The sequence below is a fragment of the Mesoplodon bidens genome (assembly GCF_964165515.1).
Source record: "Mesoplodon bidens genome assembly, chromosome: 16".
NCBI lineage: Eukaryota > Metazoa > Chordata > Mammalia > Artiodactyla > Ziphiidae > Mesoplodon > Mesoplodon bidens.
Window position 1 is genome coordinate 17,795,018 of NC_138173.1, and position 22,957 is coordinate 17,817,974.

At 39.1% G+C, this 22,957-nt stretch overlaps 1 protein-coding gene across 2 annotated transcripts in view; it reads left to right on the forward strand.

The window, feature by feature from the left end:
• Positions 1-15,381, forward strand: part of TERF1 (telomeric repeat binding factor 1) — a 36,737-nt gene extending 21,356 nt beyond the window's left edge. For both annotated transcript variants that reach the window (XM_081214307.1, XM_081214308.1), the window contains 2 exons: positions 6,643-6,752; positions 14,011-15,381. In XM_081214307.1, the coding sequence (XP_081070433.1) occupies positions 6,643-6,752; positions 14,011-14,187 (287 nt within the window). In that variant the 3' untranslated portion in view covers positions 14,188-15,381. The remainder of the gene's footprint in view (positions 1-6,642; positions 6,753-14,010) is intronic.
• Positions 15,382-22,957: the final 7,576 nt, after the last annotated feature.

The following is a 22,957-nucleotide window of genomic DNA, read 5'->3' on the forward strand; positions in this document are numbered from 1 at the left end:
GTACTCTAAAATATATTTACATTTAATTTTTTGAAGGTGAAACTGAAGGATTCAATGAACTTCACATAAATGCTGTTTCATAAGAAATATATCAGTAAACCATATGATTCCTCCAAAATGAAGAATAAATAATATGAATTGCTTTGATAGGTTGGGTCAGTTTGCCTCTATAACTAAATTTCAACTTTAGACTACTGATTGATTTCAGCTGTAATGGGTGAGATTAGCACAAAAACTTTGGCTAAATGTAGTATTCTTTAGAAATACTTTTCCTTACAACTTTGCAGATTTTGCTCCATTATTTTCTGACTTTATGAGTGCTGCTGTGGACAGTCTGATATCAACCTGACTTTTTCCCCCTTTGTATATGAGTTGCTTTTTCTTCATAGTTGCCCAGGTTTTTCTAATATGTGCATTTAATGCTATAAATTTTCCTTTAATTACTGCCTTAGTTGCATCCCCAAATTTTTATATTTTCATTTTCATCAAAATATATATTTTTATTTCCCTTGAGACTTTTTTCTTTGATCTTCTGGGCTATTAAGAAGCTCTTTGTTTGGGCTTCCCTGGTGGCACAGTGGTTAAGAATCCGCCTGCCAATGCAGGGGACATGGGTTCGAGCCCTGGTCTGGGGAGATCCCACATGCGGCAGAGCAACTAAGCTCGTGCGGCACAACTACTGAGCCTGCACTTTAGAGCCCATGAGCCACAACTACTGAGCCCGAGTGCCACAACCACTGAAGCCCGCGTGTCTCGAGCCCGTGCTCTGCAACAAGAGAAGCCACCTAATGAGAAGCCCGTGCGCTGCGATGAAGAGTAGCCCCCTCTCGCCTCAGCTAGAGAAAAGCCTGCACTCAGCAACAAAGACGCAATGCAGCCAAAAATAAAAATAAATAAATAAATTTATTTTTTAAAAAAAGAAGCAACAGCTCTTCGTTTAATTTCCAAAAATTTTAGGATATTCTAGATACCTTTCTATTAATGATTTCCAATTAATTTGGTTCTGACCTGAGAATATGCTTTGAGGATTTCTTTCTTTTTCTTTTTTAATTTAAGATTTGCTTTATGGCCCAGAATATGGTCTGTCTTGGTGACTGCTGATGTGCACTTCAGAAGAATGTGAATTTTGCTGTTGTTGAATGGAGTGTTATAAAATGTCGATTAGGTCAAATTGATTCATAGTGCTTCTCAAGTGTTCTGTATTCATGCTTATTTTTTTGTCTTCTTGTTCTACTAATTACTGAGAGAGAAGTATTGAAATCTCCACCTATATATGAATTTCTCTTAATTATTAATCTCCGTTCATTTATTTTTGCCTTTTTAGTCCTCTAGCACCTGTTAGAACAGTTCCCAACATGAAAATCTCTGTTCAGAATAACTGGTGTGGTTTCCGTTAACCTCACCAACACATATGATCTGTTCCTGCACTGATACCATATCGTCTCAATTAGTGTAGTTTAGTAATAACTCAGTGTGTGCCAGGGCAATTTCCTTCATCTTTCTGTTACTCTTTAGGAGCATCTTGAGTACCCTTGGTGTTTTGGTCTTCTGTATTGTCCGGGGGAAGAAAACCACTGTATACAGTGAAGCTGCTACCACTTCATAGCTGCCAAAAGTGGACAACAAGACTTGGGTCAGAACAGGGTGGTTTATTGCAGCACAACAGACAACAATAGCATATAGCATCAGCGTAGTTGTGCCGGTTCCCCTCGCCAGGTCCCAAAGACAGTGCAGTGGGCCCAGGTAGATGCTCTGCAGGCAGTAGGTTGTACTGCAGGGAGGAACCTGGGGCCAAGGGCACTTTCTGAATAAGCAGCAAGCAAAACGTAGCAAATAATCCAGTTGCCTTCCCCAGGAGAGAGTTAGTTACAGGGTAGTCAGACCGTGGCTCCCTTGACCTATTTAGGTTCCTGACTAACTGTAGAAACTGTTTAGTATCAGGGGATGAGTAAGCCTTGTACATTCAGCAAGAACTGAAGGGATACTCAGGGCCCATGATGGACTAACTCTCCTAATACATAATTTTAGAATAATCTTGTTAAGTACTGCAAAGAACCCTGTTGAGATTTTGATTTAAAATTACATTGTAATAGTAGACAGTTTTCTTTTTTTTGTTTTTTTTAATTAATTAATTTTATCTTTGGCTGTGTTGGGTCTTCGTTGTCGTGCACAGGCTTTCTCTGGTTGCGGCGAGCAGGGGCTACTCTTTGTTGCAGTGCATGGGCTTCTCACTGTGGTGGCTTCCCTTGTTGCGGAGCATGGGCTCTAGGTTCACAGGCTTCAGTAGTTGCAGCACGCAGGCTCAGTAGTTGTGGCTCGTGGGCTCTGGAGTGCAGGCTCAGTAGTTGTGGCCCATGGGCTTATTTGTTCTGCACCAGGGCTTGAACCTGTGTCCCCTGCATTGGCAGGCGTATTCTTAACCACTGCGCCACTGAGGGAGTCCTAGTAGACAGTTTTGGAGACAGCTGACACAATTATATTGTCTTCCTCTACATGAACAAAAAGCATATTTCTTTATTTAGATTGTCTTATGTATATATATTCTTATAACTTGTATATGTGCATGCACACACACATATATATAGTAAAGCTTTATAATTTACTACATACAGATCTTGACTGCATTTGCTGGATTTATCCCTTAAAATGTTATATATTTTATTACTATTGTAAATATTATCTTTTGACTATTTTAATTAAATATTTTAACTGTTGCTAATGTACAGAAACACTGTTGGGTTTTGTTTATTGATCTTATATGCAACCATCTTGCTAAACTCTTTTTAATTCTATGTGTATATTCTTTTAGGTTTTCTATACAGTTGACCCTTAAACAACATGGGGATCAGAGGCACCGACTCCTGTGCAGTCAATGCATCCTGCTATCTCTGCCTCAAAAACAAAAGAATTGATAAGTGACTCACCTGAGGGCAGGAAGCTGAAACAGCATAGAATCAGAACGCAAACCCTAGTTGTTTTGATTCCACATATTGTGATCGCTAATCGAACACAAACTCTTCCCCACACTTAAAGATCTGTAAAATGAAAATACAGGTACTATGTTTATTGAAAAAACAATCCGTGTATAAGTGGGCCCATATAGTTCAAACCCATGTTATTCAAGGGTCAACTGTACACACTATTTTCTTTCAGTAATTACCATCCTGTTTCTTTTGAGTCGCATATACATTTATTTCTTACTAAACTGTGAATAAGAGGGAAAGAGGGAAGGGTTTACTTCTTACACTGTGTCAAATACTCCTTAAACATTATATTAAGAAATTACAACAATCCTATAAGGTAAATATTATTCCTTTTTTAAACAGATGATGAAAAGGCAGGCACTAGGAGGTGAGATGATGTTTAAAAGCATAAAAGAATCAAGAGGGCTTCCCTAGTGGCGCAGTGGTTGAGAGTCCGCCTGCCGATGCAGGGCACACGGGTTCGAGCCCTGGTCCAGAAAGATCCCACATGCCGCAGAGCGGCTGGGCCCGTGAGCCATGGCCGCTGAGCCTGCACGTCTGGAGCCTGTGCTCCGCAACGGGAGAGGCCACAACAGTGAGAGGCCTATGTACCGCAAAAAAAAAAAAGAAGAAGAAGCAAAGCTAGATATAGACTATACCTCATGACCTATGTTTGAGCATCCTGTCTTACTTAGAAATTACCCTGATGTCCAAAATTATACTTACCGTTTATACTAGATTTTAAAGTTAACTAAGGATCTTGGGAATTATATTTAAGTTGACCTATTACAGAACCTAATTACTGCTGCTATCAAAAAGTTTGTCAGAATTATACTTCAGTTTAATTAAACACATATTTTTTTTCTTATTAGTTATCTATTTTATACATATTAGTGTATATATGTCAATCTCAATCTCCCAATTCATCCTGCCACCCCCTGCCCCACTTTCTCCCCTTGGTGCCCCTACATTTGTTCTCTACATCTGTGTCTCAATTTCTGCCCTGCAAACCGGTTCATCTGTACCATTTTTCTAGGTTCCACATATATGCTTTAATATACAATATTTGTTTTTCTCTTTCTGACTTCACTCCATATGACTGTCTCTAGATTCATCCACATCTCTACAAGTGACCCAATTTCGTTCCTTTTTATGGCTGAGTAATATTCCATTGTATATATGTACCACATCTTCTTTATCCATTCGTCTGTTGATGGGCATTTAAGTTGCTTCTATGACCTGGCTATTGTAAATAGTGCTGCAGTGAACATTGAGGTGCATGTGTCTTTTTGAATTACGGTTTTCTCTGGGTATATGCCCAGTAGTGGGATTGCTGGGTCATATGGTAATTCTATTTTTAGTTTCTTAAGGAACCTCCATACTGTTCTCCATAGTGGCTGTATCAATTTACATTCCCACCGACAGTGCAAGAGGGTTTCCTTTTCTCCATACCCTCTCCAGCATTTGTTGTTTGTAGATTTTCTGATGATGCCCATTCTAACAGGTGTGAGGTGATACCTCATTGTAGTTTTGATTTGCATTGCTCTAATAATTAGTGATGTTGAGCAGCTTTTCATGTGCTTCTTGGCCATCTGTATGTCTCCTTTGGAGAGATGTCTGTTTAGGTCTTCTGCTCTTTTTTTTCTTTTACACTTTAAACATCTTACAATTTTATTTGTCACTCATACCTCAGGAAAGGCGAAAAAGAAAGTAAATATATTAGCTTGGTAGAGTCTTTGGTAGAATTAAGAATATAACGGGGCAACACCTTGCAATTCTGTAGTGCAGTATCACAAGCAGTGTATTGACATTGATTCAACCAAGATATAAAGTAGTTGCATCACCACAAGGATACCTTGTGTTGCCCTATTATAGCAGATATAACTGTTTTAAAAGTTTATTTTTTAATTCTGGTCGGTACTACTATAAATTCTAAGTAATATGTTTGTATTTGCATTTCTTTCAACAATGGCTCTTAAACTAGGAACTTACTACTCACTTCCAGAGTTTTATTAGTTTTAAATCTACTATTGGTTGTCTTTATAACTCGAAATAATATACTGCTATATTTTATTTGATTTTAGATAATACCTCCTGACTCCCTGTAATGTGAAAGGAGGAAATTACCACTCCTTCACCTCACTTTTCTTCTACCCACATTTTCTGCCTTCTCACTGCTGTCCTCTATACTACTTTTACATTGTCAAGGTTTACAATATTGTACATCTTTTTTTATGTTAATTAATTTTATTTTTTTTAACATCTTTATTGGAGTATAATTGCTTCACCATGGTGTGTTAGTTTCTGCTTTATAACAAAGGGAATCAGCTATACATATACATATGTTCCCATATCTCCTCCCTCTTGCATCTCCCTCCCACCCTCCCTATCCCACCCCTCTAGGTGGTAGTCACAAAGCACCGAGCTGATCTCCCTGTGCTATGCGGCTGCTTCCCACTATCTATCTATTACATTTGGTAGTGTATATATGTCCATGCCACTCTCTCACTTCATCCCAGCTTACCCTTCCCCCTCCCCGTGTCCTCAAGTCCATTCTCTCTGCCCTTTTTTTTTTTTTTTTTTTTTTGCTGTACGCAGGCCTCTCACTGTTGTGGCCTCTCCTGTTGCGAAGCACATGCTCCGGTTGTGCAGGCTCAGTGGCCATGGCTCACGGGCCCAGCCGCTCCACGACATGTGGGATCTTCCCGGACCGGGGCACGAACCCGTGTCCCCTGCATCGGCAGGCGGACTCTCAACCACTGCGCCACCAGGGAAGCCCTACCTATTTTTTGATTGTGTTGTTTTTTTTAATATTGTGCTGCATGAGCTGTTTATATATTTTGGAGATTAATCCTTTGTCCGTTGATTCGTTTGCAAATATTTTCTCCCATTCTGAGGGTTGTCTTTTTGTCTTGTTTGTAGTTTGCTTTGCAAAAGCTTTTACGTTTCATTAGGTCCCATTTGTTTATTTTTGTTTTTATTTCCATTACTCTAGGAAGTGGATCAAAAAAGATCTTGCTGTGATTTATGTCAAAGAGTGTTCTTCCTGTGTTTTCCTCTAAGAGTTTTATAGTGTCCGGTCTTACATTTAGGTCTCTAATCCATTTTGAGTCTATTTTTGTGTATGGTGTTAGGGAGTGTTCTAATTTCATTCTTTCACATGTAGCTGTCCAGTTTTCCCTGCACCACTTATTGAAGAGGCTGTCTTTTCTCCATTGTGTATCCTTGCCTCCTTTGTCATAGATTAGTTGACCATAGGTGTGTGGCTTTATCTCTGGGCTTTTTATCCTAGAATGGCCCTTCTTCTTGATACCCTTTGCAGGAGCGGTTCTGCCAGGCCCAGGTTGGAAAAGAAACACCCCCACCCTGATTTTCAAAGACTGATCTTTGCACTATATCACGCTGCTTCCAGATTCAAAGGAAAAAAACTAAACAGTTATTTTTTAAAAAAATAGCTAACCAGTAGATAGGAATTTCATGTTAACCTTTAAAAATATTCTTCTGGGACTTCCCTGGTGGTCCAGTGGTTAAGACTCCATGCTTCCACTGCATGGGGCATGGGTTCAATCCCTGGTCAGGGAACTAAGATCGCACGTGCTGCACGGTGTGGCCAAAAAAAAAAAATTATATAATTCTTTTAATGTGAGACAGTTTTTGATGACAGCATTTCTACTTTTAGGTGGAAGAAAGAAAAAACAGAACAGTAGGCGAGCCACTGAAAGCAAGAGAATACATGTTTTAAACAGTCAGCCTCCAACTCTTGAAAAACATCAACCTAGAAAAAGACAGGTATGTTTATTATAATTAAATAATACTTAATGGATATTAAAGTCATAACTTGAATAATTGTGATTATTTCACATTATTTATGTTCAACCCTAAAAAATCTTGAGGATAAAATGTTTTCTCTTTGCCATCTTTAATTTTGCCATCTTAGATTTGTTGACCAATTTGCCTATTCAAAGTTCACCCACATTTTAAAGATATTCTTAAGCTGGGTGTTAGTGACATTTATTTAGAATTATTGTATTACTGTCATCATAAAATCAGTTCATCAGATGTAGGGTGGAACTTAAATCTACTTGATAAGCTTTTATATTTGTATCTTCCTAACAGAGATTCTATTTATTTATTTACTTATTTAATTTATTTATTTTTGGCTGTGTTGGGTCTTCGTTGCTGCACGCGGGCTTTCTCTAGTTGCAGCGAGCAGGGGCTACTCCTCGTTGAGGTGCACAGGCTTCTCATTGTGGTGGCTTCTCTTGTTGCGGAGCACAGGCTCTAGGTGCACAGGCTTTAGTAGTTGTGGCACACTGGTTCAGTAGTTGTGGCTCACGGGCTCTAGAGCTCAGGCTCAGTAGTTGTGGCGCATGGGCTTAGTTCCTCTGCAGCATGTGGAATCTTCCCAGACCAGGGCTCAAACCCAGGTCCCCTGCATTGGCAGGCGGATTCTTAACCACTACGCCACCAGGGAAGCCTCCATAGATTCAATTTAAGTAAGATTTTTCTGTGCTTTAGAAAAAAAAAAGAAAAAATATCGTTTGGTAAAGAATTTTTCTATTCAGAAAGCCACAATGGGTCCCTTTTAGGATTCATTTCATTTGTTTGCCCTCTCCGTGATTATAGGCCTGTGCCATCCGTCCAGTTTCTGAAACGATTGTTTACTGTATTTTATCTGGTTTTCTAGTTGTTCACAGCAGGTGAGTAAATCTGGTCCTTGTTTGATCATATTGGCAGTGGAAGATGATCCTATACTTTTCTTCTTACTCTTCTTTATTTAAGATGCTTTTTTTTTTTTTTTTTGATAAGCTATTTGCAAATGGTTCATTGTTGAGGCGCTGGGCTAGGGTCAAGTTCTAGGTTACTAGGGATACCTCCTGTGACTCAAGTTTATTTTGACCATGACTTCTCCCCCAGTGAACATAGCAGTCAACTCCAATTTTTGGTTTACTTCCTGCAACTATTGCTTGTCTGCATGATTCCTAATTTAGGTCCACCACCTCTACTTTTTGGAGGTAATGCTGGTTGAGGGAGGCTCCTGCTGTTGCAGACCAGGGATTTAAGGTGTACACCTCAGGATATGTTCCTTCCTTTGGAAAAGTGTACGCCACGGGCTTTCTGTGATCTATAGGTAGAGTGGCTGTGCTCCACTTCTTCACAAACCTTTTGTCAGTTTCCACCAATAATGGACCCCATTCACCTTTGTTATCGTTCAGGCCAAAGGGTTCTCTTAATCTTACGAGTTTGGGATTTCATTTCTTTCCTTGTTTCTCTTGGGTGGATTCCCAAAGGAGAATGAGGAAATGTTGACCATATGCCACTATGTGCAACCAAAAGTCATAAGATATTTTTTGTCTTTGATTTTTTTTTTTCCACTTTGAATATGATGTACCAAGATGTAGATTTTTTGGTATTTATCCTTCTTTGTGTTCTCTGAGCTTCCTGCACCTGTTTTGTTTTGTTTTGTTTTGTTTTTTTAATTAATTAATTTATTTATTTTTGGCTGCGTTGGGTCTTTGTTGCTGCGTGCGGGCTTTCTCTAGTTGTGGCGAGCGGGGGCTACTCTTCATTGAGGTACGAGGGCTTCTCATTGCCGTGGTTCTCTTGTTGTAGAGCATGGACTCTAGGCACGCGGGCTTCAGTAGTTGTGGCTCGCGGGCTCTAGAGCGCAGGCTCAGTAGCTGTGGCGCACGGGCTTAGTTGCTCCGTGGCATGTGGGATCTTTCTGGACCAGGGCTCGAACCCATGTCCCCTGCATTGGCAGGCGGATTCTTAATCACTGCGCCACCAGGGAAGTCCGAGGGCAGGCTTTGTTAATGAGAACAGAATGCTCTGGATGTATTTTGAAATGGGTATTTTCCTCTTCCGCCTGCTAGATGCAGGAGGAGATTATTCTGTCATCTTCACCCTGAGAACCTGGTGGGGCTTTTGGAGAGCAAACTCACAAGTTGTGGGCCCCCTGAGATTGGGCCCCTGGAGTTTTTAACTCAAGCTTGTTCACAGTGAGCCTCCCTCAATTTGTCCATCACAGTTAAATGTTCCTCCCAGTACTGGCCCCAGCTGTGAGCTGCTTCTCCTGGCCTTCTGCTTCCACTAAGCTATGATTCTCTGTATCCACCTTTCTGTTTGCCCTGTGACATTAATTTTCTGATGGATCTAGGAAGAGTTGTTGACTTTTCAGTTTGTTCACCTTTTTTCTTGTTGTGACGACTGAGGTGATATTTCCAAGCTCTCCAGGTTGGTCTAAAATCCAGAAGTCTCTGCCTCATACATTTTATCTTTCCCTGTTCTTCTGGCAACAATTCTAAACGGGATTATAGGAGTTACTTATAGATATATATCAAGAAAAGTTTCTTTTTTGTATTTGAAACGAAATATGGAATATCAACTACATAACATAGAATACAAGTGATATCGTCTATCACTATTTACTATGTCAAAAACCAATTCTGTGTCTGGTTTTATTTTTAGCTTTCCACTGTTGGCTTTTTGGTGGGATAATTTGTTTCAGATGAGTGAATGATTTTATCTTACTTTGTGTTGAGATTTTGGTTCTTTAAAATTTTTTATTGCAGTAGCCTTGCACAGTTTCTTCTTGGACAGTTTCTTCTCACTGCATTTGTATGTTAAACAGACAAAGATATTTTTGCCTGCCTCATCACAGTTTGAAAAGAGGCCTTCCTTTTGTAAATTTATTCAAGAAAAGAAGTGAGTACCTTTCTACAATAAAGACTTTTTTCCCATAGATGGCATGTGATGGGAATTAGGATACAATATTTTTTAAATTACAAATGATATCATTTTTTAATATACATCATGTTTTATTTTAAAACATGTCTACACTACACTGAGCACCTACACAGGTGTGACCAAGAAACCCACAATCCTGTCTCAGCAGGCAGTGGGTCCAGTGTGTGACTTGAGGGTGACTGTTATTTTTCACAGTAAGAGAAAAAAGAGAGGATAAGAAAGATGAAAAAGCATTATTCCCAACTCCTGTTCAGGAATCTGAGTGATGAAATGGAAGGATATTTCAGTTTATAAAGCTCTTCCAAAGCCCCTTCTCACAATCAGTTGATGTTTAAACATGGAACCTGGGTTGGTGGGCCAGCTAGAGTTGAGCAACACAAGGGCACACTGTTTAAAATAACTTCCACACATTACTGCAAACAATGGGGGGAACGGGCTGTGCTTTCAGACTGATAGTTTACTTTTTCCTGTCTTATGAACCTGTGAAGTTTAGAGGACATAAGAACTGCACAACCACAATTGTGACACAGCGTCTGCTCAGTATAAAAACTTTTTGTTAAGGGGAAAGAATCCACTTGGCCTGTGGGGAGAAATGTCCTGAGTTGGATGGTACCAATATATAATATTCAGTTGTGACCCCACAGAAATATGTGGTTTACAGTGAAGACTAGGAATCGGGTCTCTAAATCCAGCTGCTTTTTTAAAATTAGTATTTTATGTGATTATGTTTGCCTCCTATATCTTTCCCCTGAGGCAGAAGGTAAATGTTAGAAAAGTGGCGGGTTCTAGTCTCAGAGACACACACAGGGTTTCTTTGTGTTTGGGCACCACTGTGGTTCTTGGTTGCTGGAACACTTCAGCCTCTGGCACCATTGGGCTTGCAGCAGCCTCCTCAGCATCACGGGCTGAGATCTCCAGATTCCTGAACAAAGTAGCCAATCTGAAGGTCTTGCATCACGGGAAAGCGATGCGCCCTTAGCTCTGGCTCCCCATCCTCTGAGGGAAGTGAAGGGGGCAAGTAGGGGCACACCTTTGAATCACCAAGTCATTGATGGAGAAGGCAGTAGAGCAAGCCTAGAGCTTACCCGGTGGCCTTGTGAGAAACAGTTCCTTCTCCAAAGTATAGACTTACTGGGACTTCCCTGGCAGTGCAGTGGTTAAGACTCTGCCTTCCAATGCAGGGGGCATGGGTTCGGTCCCTGGTTGGGAACTAAGGTCCCACATGCCGTGGGGTGCAGCCAAAAATTTAAAAAAAAAAAAGTATAGACTTTACTATTTATGATCTAAAATAGAGGTCTTTTTTTTTTTTTTAAATAGAGGTCTTTGAAATGATTTATCTGGACCAGTGAAAGATAGTTGCTCACTACATATTATCCAAGTTTAGATTTTCTACTTGATTATTCACACCAAATCAGGCTTTAAAAATAGACCAAACTAGGCTGGAATGTGTACATTTCAACAGATCAGAAACTGTAAAATGCTTCTGCCATTTACTGACATAGCCCTAGACCCAAGGATTCCATTGGTGTAAGTAAATACCATTTTTAAAGTATTACTGAAGCATTGTTTTTTCCTCTAAAAGGCACTAGAAATGATATGCAATTTTTGAAGTATAAGTAATATAAACTTTTTAACCTTACGGAAAGAAAAGATTGGTGCATTTTAATTTGTTGTATGCTGTTTGTATCTTGAGTTGTGGGCATGGCTAGGATTGTTATGATTCTCTTAATTGATTTTATTTTTTATCTTTCAAGTAAAGCAAAAGACAAAAGAGAATAGTACTAAGGGCACAGTTTTTGCTTGTGTCCTGAAATACATTATCTTTTTTTTTGCCATACCGCAAAAAAATGTCTTTGTCTAGAGGTTGATTAGCTGTGCCCTTGTAGGCAGCACAGTTGCTGATAGGTGGCGGCTCAGACCCGCAAGAGGTATAATGATGGACACTGCCAATCTTATGGCCCTGAGCCATACACAAGATAGTTTTCATCTCACGTTTGTCTACAAGCATCTGGAGGTTCCCTTTGATAGTGTGTCAGACAGCTGAGCTGGATTCTTTTTTTCTTTAATTGTAATAAAAGACACAAAACAACATTTGCCATCCTAGCCATTTTAAAATATATCGTTCAGCATCATTAAACACATCTTGTGCTACCATTACCACCATCTATCCAAGGCGCTCTTTTTTTTTTTTTTTTTTTTGCGGTACGCGGGCCTCTCACTGTTGTGGCCTCTCCCATTGTGGAGCACAGGCTCCGGACGTGCAGGCTCAGCGGCCATGGCTCATGGGCCCAGCCGCTCCGCGGCATGTGGGATCCTCCTGGACCGGGGCACGAACCCGTGTCCCCTGCATCGGCAGGCGGACGCTCAACCACTGCACCACCAGGGAAGCCCTACGGAGCTCTTTTTATCTTGCAAAAGTAAAACTCTGGACCCATTAAACAATAACTCCTCATTCGCCCCTCCTCCCAAACCTCTGGCAACCAACTTTTCTACTTTCTGTCTGTGAATTTGACTGTTTTAGGTACCTCATACAAGTGGAATCCTACAGTATTTGTTCTTTTGTTTGTGTTTGACTTGTTTCACTTAGCATAATGTCCTCAAGATTCATTTACATTGTAGTACGTGTCAGCGTTTTCTTCCTTTTTTAAGGCTGAATAATGTCTCGTATTTATATACCACATTTTGCTTATGCACTTCTCCATCAGTGGACACTTAGGTTGCTTCCACCTTTTGGCTATTATGTGTAATACTGCTATCAACAGGGGTGTACAGATTTCTCTTCAAGTCTCTGCTTGCAGTTCTTTTGGATATATACCCACAAGTAGAATTGGGTCACATGGTACTTTTAATTTTTGAGGAACCACCATACTATTTTCCCCAGCAGTCACACAGTTTTTCATTCCCATTAACAGCACGTGAGTTCCAGTTTCTCATCGTCGCCACCACCTATTATTTTCTAGTTTTTTTGATGGTGGACATCCTAATGGGTTTGAGGTGACATTTCCTGGTGGTTTGGATTTGCACTTCCCTAATGATTAGTGATGTTGAGCATTTTTTTCAGGTGCTTATTGGCCATTTGTATATCTCTTTTGGAGAATTGTCTACTCAAGTCCTTTGCTCATTTAAAAAATTTATTTATAGTAATACATAGCATAAAACTTACCACCTTAATCATTTTTAAGTGTATGATTCACTGGCATTAAATGCATTCACGTTGTTGTGCAACAACTTCCGAAACTTTTTCACCTTGCAAAACTGAAACACTGTACTCATAAGACAGCTCCCCATTTCCCGCTTCCTCCCATTCCCTGGCAGCCACCATTCTACTTTCTGTTTCTGGGAATTTGACTACTCTAGATATCTCACGTAAGTGAAATCTTACAGTATTTGCCTTCCTGTGACTGATGATGAATGCATTTTTAAAGCAAATGTGAGTCAGCTGGGGATATTATTCATAGTTCAGAAACAGTAAGTAATCACTCAGGTGATCATATTGCTCCTCAGCATGTCAGCAGCAGGAGTGATTAGTTGGTCACCTACAGCAAATGCCAGGTGTCAGTAATCTTTTTCTGTTTATAATACGGAATTTGACTTTTAAAATTCTTCAGTCATTTTCTCCAAAAACAAAATAGTGTTTTTTAAACTAGTTTGTGTTAGTTCTCAAAAATCTGTTTTAGAGAAGATTTGAGTTTTATGTGTGTGTGTACTTTGCCCAACATAGAACAGGGTTTTCACGGAGTTCATTAAGGGAGAATTAAATATTCATAAGTTCTCATTGGTATTTGTGAATCCTACATATCTCTAATCTATTAACAGTTGTAGAAAAGCATCTTAAGAGACAGTGTGGGCTTAAAGTCAGATGAATTGGGTTTGTGTTTAGCTCCGTCGCTTTGTAGCTGTCTGATCTTGGGCAGCTGAGCCAAAGTGTGTTCATGTAAAATGAACAGTAATATAGTCAGGACCCTTGACAGTATCACCACAGTAAGATCTTACAGAAATCTAAGATATGTTTACAGAATTTCTTCCACCATTAAGAAATTGTAACATGATACTGATAAAAAAGTTGTATTTATAGTAGATATGTTATTTACGGAATTGTTTCTGTGAATAACTGTTCTACTTTTTATCTACTTTTGACGGATGTTAACTAGACTTATTGTGGTGATCATTTCACAATATATATGAATACTGGATCATTATATTGTACACCTGAAACTAATAAAATGTTGTCATTTATACCTCAATTGAAAAAAACATAATTGTTTCTGTGAATAACTATCTTACTTTTCATCAAAAGGCGTGGATTTGGGAAGAAGACCAGAATCTGAAATCTGGCGTGAAGAAATACGGAGAGGGAAATTGGTCTAAAATACTATCACATTATAAATTCAACAAGCGAACAAGCGTCATGTTGAAAGACAGATGGAGGACTATGAAGAAGCTGAAGCTGATAAACTCAGACAGTGAAGACTGAGTGTCTTTGCGGAGCCTGATAAGACAACAGTTAAACATTTTGATTACTGCATTTTGCATGAAACTTGGTGGTCATTAATGTAGCTTAAAATTTTGTTTAGAGCATTACAGTATTTTTCTGTGGCACAGTCATTTAATATGAGGATTTGTGTTACGAGAGCAAGATAAGAATCTTTTCACTCTGATAAAAAAATAAACTTTTTGAGCCCTAGTGCTTTCAAAACTCCTACCTCCAAACCCTGTTCCAATAAAAAGGTGAAAGCCTGGTAAGAGAAAGAATATATTGCTGTTAACCTATTCTGTGTCTGTGGGCTGATTTCAACCCCATGACACACATAAAAATGAAGTTTCTAAGTTAGTGAATAGGCCTTTGACATAAGGGGTAATGATTTGATTTATGGCCTTAATATATGAATTACTAAGATATTTGCTTATAGAATGATAAATGTACAAAGTAATCTGTGAGTTATACTTAAATTTTTCTTTTGGTAGTTTCATGTAAGGGAAAAAACTTGAAAATAGTAATACGCATAGGACAGAGTTTATACTACTACTAAGAATAGCTTATGTCTCAGTTAGGTACATTGGATTTTTGTTCTAGTGTTAAAACTTTGACGAAGATGGCTTTAAATAAAGCTTCTTTATAACCTGCTGCCATAAATATCCATTTCTCTGATATTTTCATTTAGTTAGATAAATATTGGGCCTAAATGGTATTCTGTAAATGCTTAAATGGGTTTTAACCATGATCATTTTTTTTTGAATTTTTAAATTTTATTTTATTTATTTTTTTACATAGCAGGTTCTCATTAGTTATCCATTTTATACATATTAGTGTATGCATGTCAGTCCCAGTCTCCCAGTTCATCCCACCACCACCACCACACCCGCCACTTTAACCATGATCATTTTGACAACTGTGATAAATACTAAATAAACAGATCATGCATACCTTATTAGACAGTTCTGAGTTTTCACCAACATATTCTTTAGAGGATTTAGTCAAAAACTAGAATTATTTAACATTTTGAGTTATGTATGCTTTATTTAATAAATGCGTGAAAATGCTTAAGTATTTGCTTAAAAAGTTAAATGATTACTTTGTAATCTGTATTTCTTTATGGAAGTTTTATACATTACTTTCTCATTGTTCCTGAAGTTGTTGTCCTACACGTATAATAAATAGAAACGTGGATAGTGTTTCCTGACTCGGTCCATCCTGTTACACCACTAGTTCCTGTCACCGTGTTTATTGCAGACATTTTGATGGTTAGTGCCAAAGCTGACGGCATGAGCCAAAATAGACCAGTTGGTCAACCTCATTCCAAACGTACCCTAAGTCATCAAATCTAAGTTGATATTAACTGTAAGATGCCCAGTTATTTTATGTGCCACTAAAAAAACACTATCAGTTATACTATAGTATGGTTTTTTCTTAATTAGAATTTTATTTTACTTTAATTAAAAGAGCTGTTATAGATTTATGTAAGCATAGATTTTTATCATATAACTTGTGGGTGCATAAAAAAGAACAGCAAAATGGGTAATTAATTGTATTCCTAGTACTTCCTCATTTTAATCTGAATCTTTTGAATTTTTAAATTGAAATTTGTTGAGATAACTATAGATTCATATATAGTTGTAAGAAATAATAAGAGAGGTCCCTTGTACACTTGTTCCAGCTTACCCCAATGTCAATTTGTAAAACTATAGTATATCACCATCAGGATATTGGCATTGATATAACTCACCAATTTTATCCAGATTTCTCCAGTCTTGTACCATGTGTGTGCAGTGTGTGTATTTAATTCCAAAAAGCTTATCATTTGTGTAGGTGCGTGTATCTACCACAGGCAAGATACTCCAACACTGAGGATCCCTTCTGTTGCCACTCAACTCTCCATCATTCCTCCAACCCCTGGCAACCACCAATCTGCCCTCCATTTCTAAGATTTAATTCAAAAGGTTACATAGAGAGTGACATGGCAGAGTAGGAAGCTCCAAAGAGCCATCCCTCCTCTGAGGCAAGGAGTAAGCTGACAAAAACTGTTAGAATCAACTTTTTGAAACAAATCTAATAAAACTTAAAACAACTGGGACACGCTTAATGAAGAAAAGAGGCTACTAAATTTTGGTAGGAGGATTTTGGTGTTTTTGCTTACCCGGCTTAAGGCCACAAGTAAGTGACTTGTGTTCTTGGTGTGGCTTGGTGCTTCGGCAAGTGCCAGTACAGTGCTCAGAATTGTGATGGTGTGTTTTGACCTGTCTGGCAGTTCCCTGAGGGTTCAGTTCAGAGATTTGCCTTTGTTTTGCCCCTTCTGAACTCTTAAGGGCTTTAAAAACATTACCGACATCTGCCTGGGGTCAGGGACAGCAGACAGACTGAAAAGCCTGGAGAGGAAGGTACATGGGGGGTTACGGCTTTGAAGGACTCTGGAGTAAACCAGGGGATCCAGAAGGCCAGGCGCATGCCCAGGACTAGACACAGTCTCAGCAAAGACCTGGGAGGACCCTAGGCCTGTACGCTGAGTGATCTTTAGGCTTCATAAGTGCAGGAGGTGGAGGCTAAGGCAGAGTTGTAGGTGGCGTTGAACAAGTGCCCCAACTCAGAGCCAATCTGCCAGTGCTGGGAGCGTATCCTTCTGTTTGATTTAAGGAAATTAAATGAAATACTCTGTATTCTTTGCCATTTTTTCTTTCAACATGTTCGTGTACGTAGCTGTTCTTGTTCATTTGCATTTCTATAGAGTAATGTATAATTCTGTCACAGCCATTCGTTGTGCTGTTGAGTTGTGGAAATAAATGAAGACGACTCAAAAGAGAAAACAAGCAGGCTGTTTATTCAGCGCTTGCTATAGCAAGGGAGTCAGCCACCATCACTTGTGTTTGGCAGAGGTACGGGCAGACGTTCATAGTGGGAAAGCTTTCTAGTGAAAGTGGGAAAGCTTTCTAGTGAAAACCTAAGGCTTCAGGTGCTCTCTGATTGGACATTGTTGGCATGAGGAAGCTGAGGCTGGCCAACTAGCAGCATGCATCTTTTGTTTTTTTTTTAAATAAATTTATTCATTTAATTTTTGGCTGCATTGGGTCTTCGCTGCTGCGTGCGGGCTTTCTCTAGTTGTGGCGAGCGGGGGCTACTCTTCGTTGCGGTGCGCGGGCTTCTCATTGCGGTGGCTTCTCTTGTTGCGGAGCACGGGCTCCAGGCGTGCCGGCTTCGGTAGTTGTGGCTCGTGGGCTCTAGAGCACAGGCTCAGTAGCAGTGGTGCGCCGGCTTAGTTGCTCCGTGGCATGAGGGATCTTCCCGGACCAGGGCTCGAACCTGTGTCCCCTGCATTGGCAGGCAGATTCTTAACCACTGCACCACCAGGGAAGCCCAGTAGCAGGCATCTTATGTGATTGTTTGGGGGAACATATTTGGCTTTCTCTGGTTGGTCCTGAGTTGGAAGTAGGGACCAAAAATAGGGATGTTGGCAGTCATCGACCAAGTCCTGCCCATTCTGGGTAGATAGCTGCGGGGATTTAGTTCGGCGTTCTAAACTCATTGCTGCAGAGGTTGTGGCTTGGAGTTGTCCTATAAGGTTTGCCCATTGTCAGTTTTTATATTCAATCCCTGAGTTGTTTCCAGTGAATGGCTGCAAGGCTTTTCCAATTTACATGAAGTGTAAAATTAGGAATAATAATATTACACTGCTCCCTAAAGGCGATTCTCAACTCCTTCAGCTCTTTTCTCAGTACTGATTTTTATACTTACTAAAAATATGCTTATGCTGCTGTTTATTATTTTTCAGTGTGAGGTATTCTATTAGTGACCCCCCACTACATAGGATGACATTTTAGGTCTCTTGTACGTTCCCCCTCCACCCTCCATAAGTACACAACTTGCACCCATACAGATGCTTCTCCCCAGTTCTTCCAGCGTATTTGCATCAGTTTTTGATTAAACCAATATTCAGTGTTTGTATATAACTCTGTAACTGTTTTTTACACCTGAGCTGTGTGTACTCATCACTTATTTATCTCCAAATTCTCTGACCAATTTGAAGACCTCTGAATACATTGAAATATGTCATTCTATTGACATTTTTTTTTCTGGCCGCACTGTGCAGCTTGAGGAATCTTAGTTCCCTGACCAGGGATCGAACTCTGGGCCGCGACAGTGAGAGCACCGAGTCCTCACCACTGGACCGCCAGGGAATTCCCGATTTCATTTTTGTTGTTGTTGTTGTTGTTGTTTTGTTTTGGTGACAGCCCTCCTACTCCTTGGTGCCTGCTTGCCCTCCAGGCTTGCTGCACAGCTGTCAAGCTTACATCTCCCTTATCTTGGCTCTGGGCATCCCAGTCATCTCTCTCCTGGTTTGAATTCCCCGTTTCCTGGATCCTCTCTCTTGGTTTTAACTCTCGTTTATCTAGAGCATCTCATCCTATACCTCCTGAGAAAATATGCATAGAGTGAAAAATGTGTATATCATGCATGTCTGAAAATATCCTTTTTCTAGCCTCACATTTGATTAATAATTTTATTGGATATAGAATTTTCATTTGGAAAACATTTTGTCTCAGAATTTCAAAGGCATTGCTCTGTCATCATCAGCGTCAAGATGTTGCTTTAGGTAGTCTGAGACCATTCTGATTACTGAGACTTTTCATGTCGCCTACTTTTTTTTTTTTCATCTCTGGAAGCTTGTAGATTCCTCCATGTATTCAGTGATCTAGAATTTCATGGTAACATGCTTTGTTGTGAGTCTTCTTTTCTTTTTTAACTAATGAGCCAGGCATTCAGTGACTTCTGAAATCCCTGTGCTAAGTTCTAAAAAATATTATTGTGTTATTTCTTTGCTAATTTTCTCCCTCTCGTTTTTTTTGCACTTTCTGGAACTCCCATTACTCAGATGTTGGATCTCTTTGACTGATCCTCTAATTTCCTATCTTTTGTCTCCAAATTTCTATATCTTTAATTTTTTTGTTTACTTTCTGGGGAAAATGTCACAAAATTTTACCTTCCAAGTTTTCATACCATATATCTACTATCAAACTTCTTAATTTACAAGAGCTTTTAATTCTCTGAATGTTCTTTTTTAGGACATTGTGTTCTTATTTCGATTGATATTGCATCTCTTCTGACCCTGGGAGTGTTTATTGCCTGAGTTTTGTTATATTGCTTGTTTCTGTTTAATTTTGGTTTCCCTCTTGCTTTGTCAATGGTTTTCCTCAAATGTTTGGTTGAACTGGGCTGTCCATTTATATTTATGAGTGAGTATGAAGAAGCTGGTTGGAAGCTCTGTGAGCACTGATGGGCACTCACAGGTCAAGGTAGTGATTGGACAGGGACTTGGCTATTGCAGCTGCTGGTACCTACAGCCATTTTCTTGGATGATCTATTTCCTCAGAGAGGAATCTAGCAAACTGTTCTGAGCGGGTGAGAGTAGTTTTCTCAGAGCACGTGGACGAGGGACCTGGGGAGGGGGCGGTCACCATTCAGAATAGATACTTAGTCTCCATTCTCAGTTGTTGCTGGTGTTTCTGATCTGGAGTCCCCTGCAGAGAGTTGTTGCCTGGCTGCAGAGCCATCTAAGGCTCTAACTGTTTCTTATACCACTGTCAACCATTCCATTTTTTTTTTTTCCTTCGGCACGCGGGCCTCTCACTGTTGCGGCCTCTCCCGCCGCGGAGCACAGGCTCCGGACACGCAGGCTCAGTGGCCATGGCTCACGCGCCCAGCCGCTCCGCGGCATGTGGGATCTTCCCGGACCAGGGCACGAACCCATGTCCCCTGCATCGGCAGGCGGACTCTCAACCACTGCGCCACCAGGGAAGCCCAGAACTAAACAACTTAAATTATTACTATGGCTTTTTATGCATAATTGCAACATTCTTGAATAAAAACATTGCAAGAAAGGCCCTAAAAAAAGAATAGTGAGATTATAGTTCACCTTGCTCCTTTTTCTACTCTTTTCTTTTCCCTTTTTTTCTTTTTCCACTTTTCTCTTCTAAGTGATCACCATCTCTAATTCCTTTCCCCTTCTTTCCTGAGTGGTTATATTTATTTTTGTTCAAATTACTTTTCTTGTGCACTTTTGAAAAGCAGCCTATTAAGTAATGCTAGGGCCCGTAAATCATTGTAGAGTGTCCGTGGAAAGGACCCCAACTCTAAGATACTTGTTAAAAAGGAATATCAAAGCAGTCTTAAATTCTTTGATCTTTATCTCTGAAAATAGAACTTTTGGTTCTTCATTAATCACTTGGACTACATGTTTCAGTTCTGTACTGTTTCCTTTGCTAGAACTAATAACAAGCTTTTCAAGACCATTATTTAATACTATGTCTTCTAGCCCATGAAATTCTTCTCAAGAATAGAAATAAAAATATGCTTTAATATGAAAGTAATTAATGGCCATGTACTGAAAGCTAAATATGTAATTTGAAAAACTGATTTTATACAACTCAAATATGCTAACTATTATAACACATGTTGGAACCATAAATACATCATAGCTTTATTGCTGTTAATCATCATAACTATGCCTATCAATTCTGAAGTGTTTTGTTTTGGTTTTGGTGAAATTTTTTTTTATTCTCTGACCAGTCCAGAAGATTTAGGTATTTTCTAGTCAAATAAAGAAAGAGCTTTTAAAAATGAACAGAAAGTTTATTTACTGGTATAAAATTTTAAGTAACATTGAAAATTACCCAAGTATGCCTTCAAAAGTTTTGCTTTACAGATCTTAGAAATGGTCTTAAAATGTTAATAATGAACTTATAGTTGAAGTTCCCAATCCTGATGAGACTCAAATTTTAATTATTAATCGCTGAAGAATTTAATTTACCACAAAAACAATTCTGACAGTTAAATGAACATATAGTCAGAAATATTGCTACTCTCAGCATTAAATATTGGGGACTTTTCCATCCCTGTTAAACTTGCTTTTGTCATTATGTCATTACATGATAAGTACCAAGAAATATGTATTTTAGTAAATCATTTGTTAGTAAATAATATTTTATACAAAGGAAACCAAAAGAATTTCATATACAGGCATACCTTGTTTTATTGTGCTTCTCAGATATTGCATTTTTTTTTAACAAATTGAAGGTTCGTGGCAACCCTGCATCGAGTAAGTCTACAGTGCCATTTTTCCAATGGCATTTGCTCACTTTGTATGTCTGTGTCACATTTTGGTAATTCTCACAATATTTCAAATTTTTCATTATTATTCTATTTGTTAAGGTGATCTGTGATCTTTGATGTTACTACTCGCTAAAGGCTCAGATGATGGTTAGCTTTTTTTGGCAATAAAGTATTTTTCAATTAAGGTATATACATTGTTTTTTAAGAAATAATGCTATTGCGCACTTAACAGACTTCAGTATAGTGTAAACATAACTTTCATATGCACTGGGAAACCAAAACTTTCTTGTTACTTGTTTTATTTTGGTGGTCTGGAACCGAACCCAAATACCTCCGAACTTTGCCTGTAGTTTATATCTCGAGATTCAATTCTCCGAAGAACATATCCTGAATTTAAAATTTGTTTCAGAAATGAAAAGGGCTTCGCTTTTACAGCACAGTCTTTGGCAATGACAGGCTTTCCATCGAAGCTGAGTTCTGGATGAGAAGCTGAGATTTGGCTCTGACTGCAGCCCAGATCCTGCAACAAGGCACTTTGTCTCTGGTCCATTGATTTTCCAATCATAAAATAAGGAGACTAATACTTCTCTGTGTGTGTATGGTGGGGAGGGGCATGGGGGGGGCGGGGATCATAGCATTCATAATAAATCTATGCCTTCCCTAATCTATACCTCTGCCTTCTACTCCAAACAAAAAATACGTGCTGTAGGGAAAAAAAAAAAGTAGTAAGTTTACTTCAATTAAAATTGAAGTTGGACTCCAAAATTATTTTAGTCAACTTACGGCTTTAAGCCTTGGAAATAATTTTGGATATTAATGATGGTAGAATGTCCATAATTAAAGCAATTGTTTCATTCTTTGGTGCCAAAATTTCACTTCATGGAAATTATAACATTTAAAGGAACTTGTGCTGACCTAGAACGAATATTTGATTGATGCTTTTCAATTAACCAAAGAAAATTTCTTCTGTTTCAAAAAAAAAGGTATTTTTAGGGAATTCCCTGGCGGTCCAGTGGTTAGGACTCTGTGCTTCCACTGCAGGGGACACGGGTTCTATCCCTGGTCGGGGAACCAAGATCCCACATGCCGAGCAGCACGGCCAAAAAAAAAAAAACGAAAAAGGAAGTATTTTTAGCAGAACTGTTGGTTTCGCATAACAAAATGCTTACTAAATCTCGGACAACTTGTCCTGTGGAAAATTATTTGTGACAATTTGCTTGAACTTATTATTTCAGAATTTATGGAATAATACATGGGAAATGTATGTGTAAGTGTACATATATCTGTAGACATTTTTTAAAAAAAGAAGTTTTTAAGAGATTACAGAATAGAAAGAAAGAATGCAAGATTCAAATCGTGGATACCCTTAAATGACAACTTACCAATACATGGACCATTAAAATATAGTAAGTTTAGTGCAAACAGGTGAACACTGTGTCCAATGGGCCACCTATTGAATGAGGAGACTCCAGGCGACAGATGGAGGACAGAAAACCACAGGAGACTTTAGGGTGGGTCCTCAACTTAGTAAAAATGAAAATAAAGGCACTGTGTTTCTTGAGAACTGACCCCCCAATTTCCTTTCTCTACTTCAGAGTGTGGCAATGACATACATTCAGGAACTTTGGCCAAAGAGTTTTTAAAG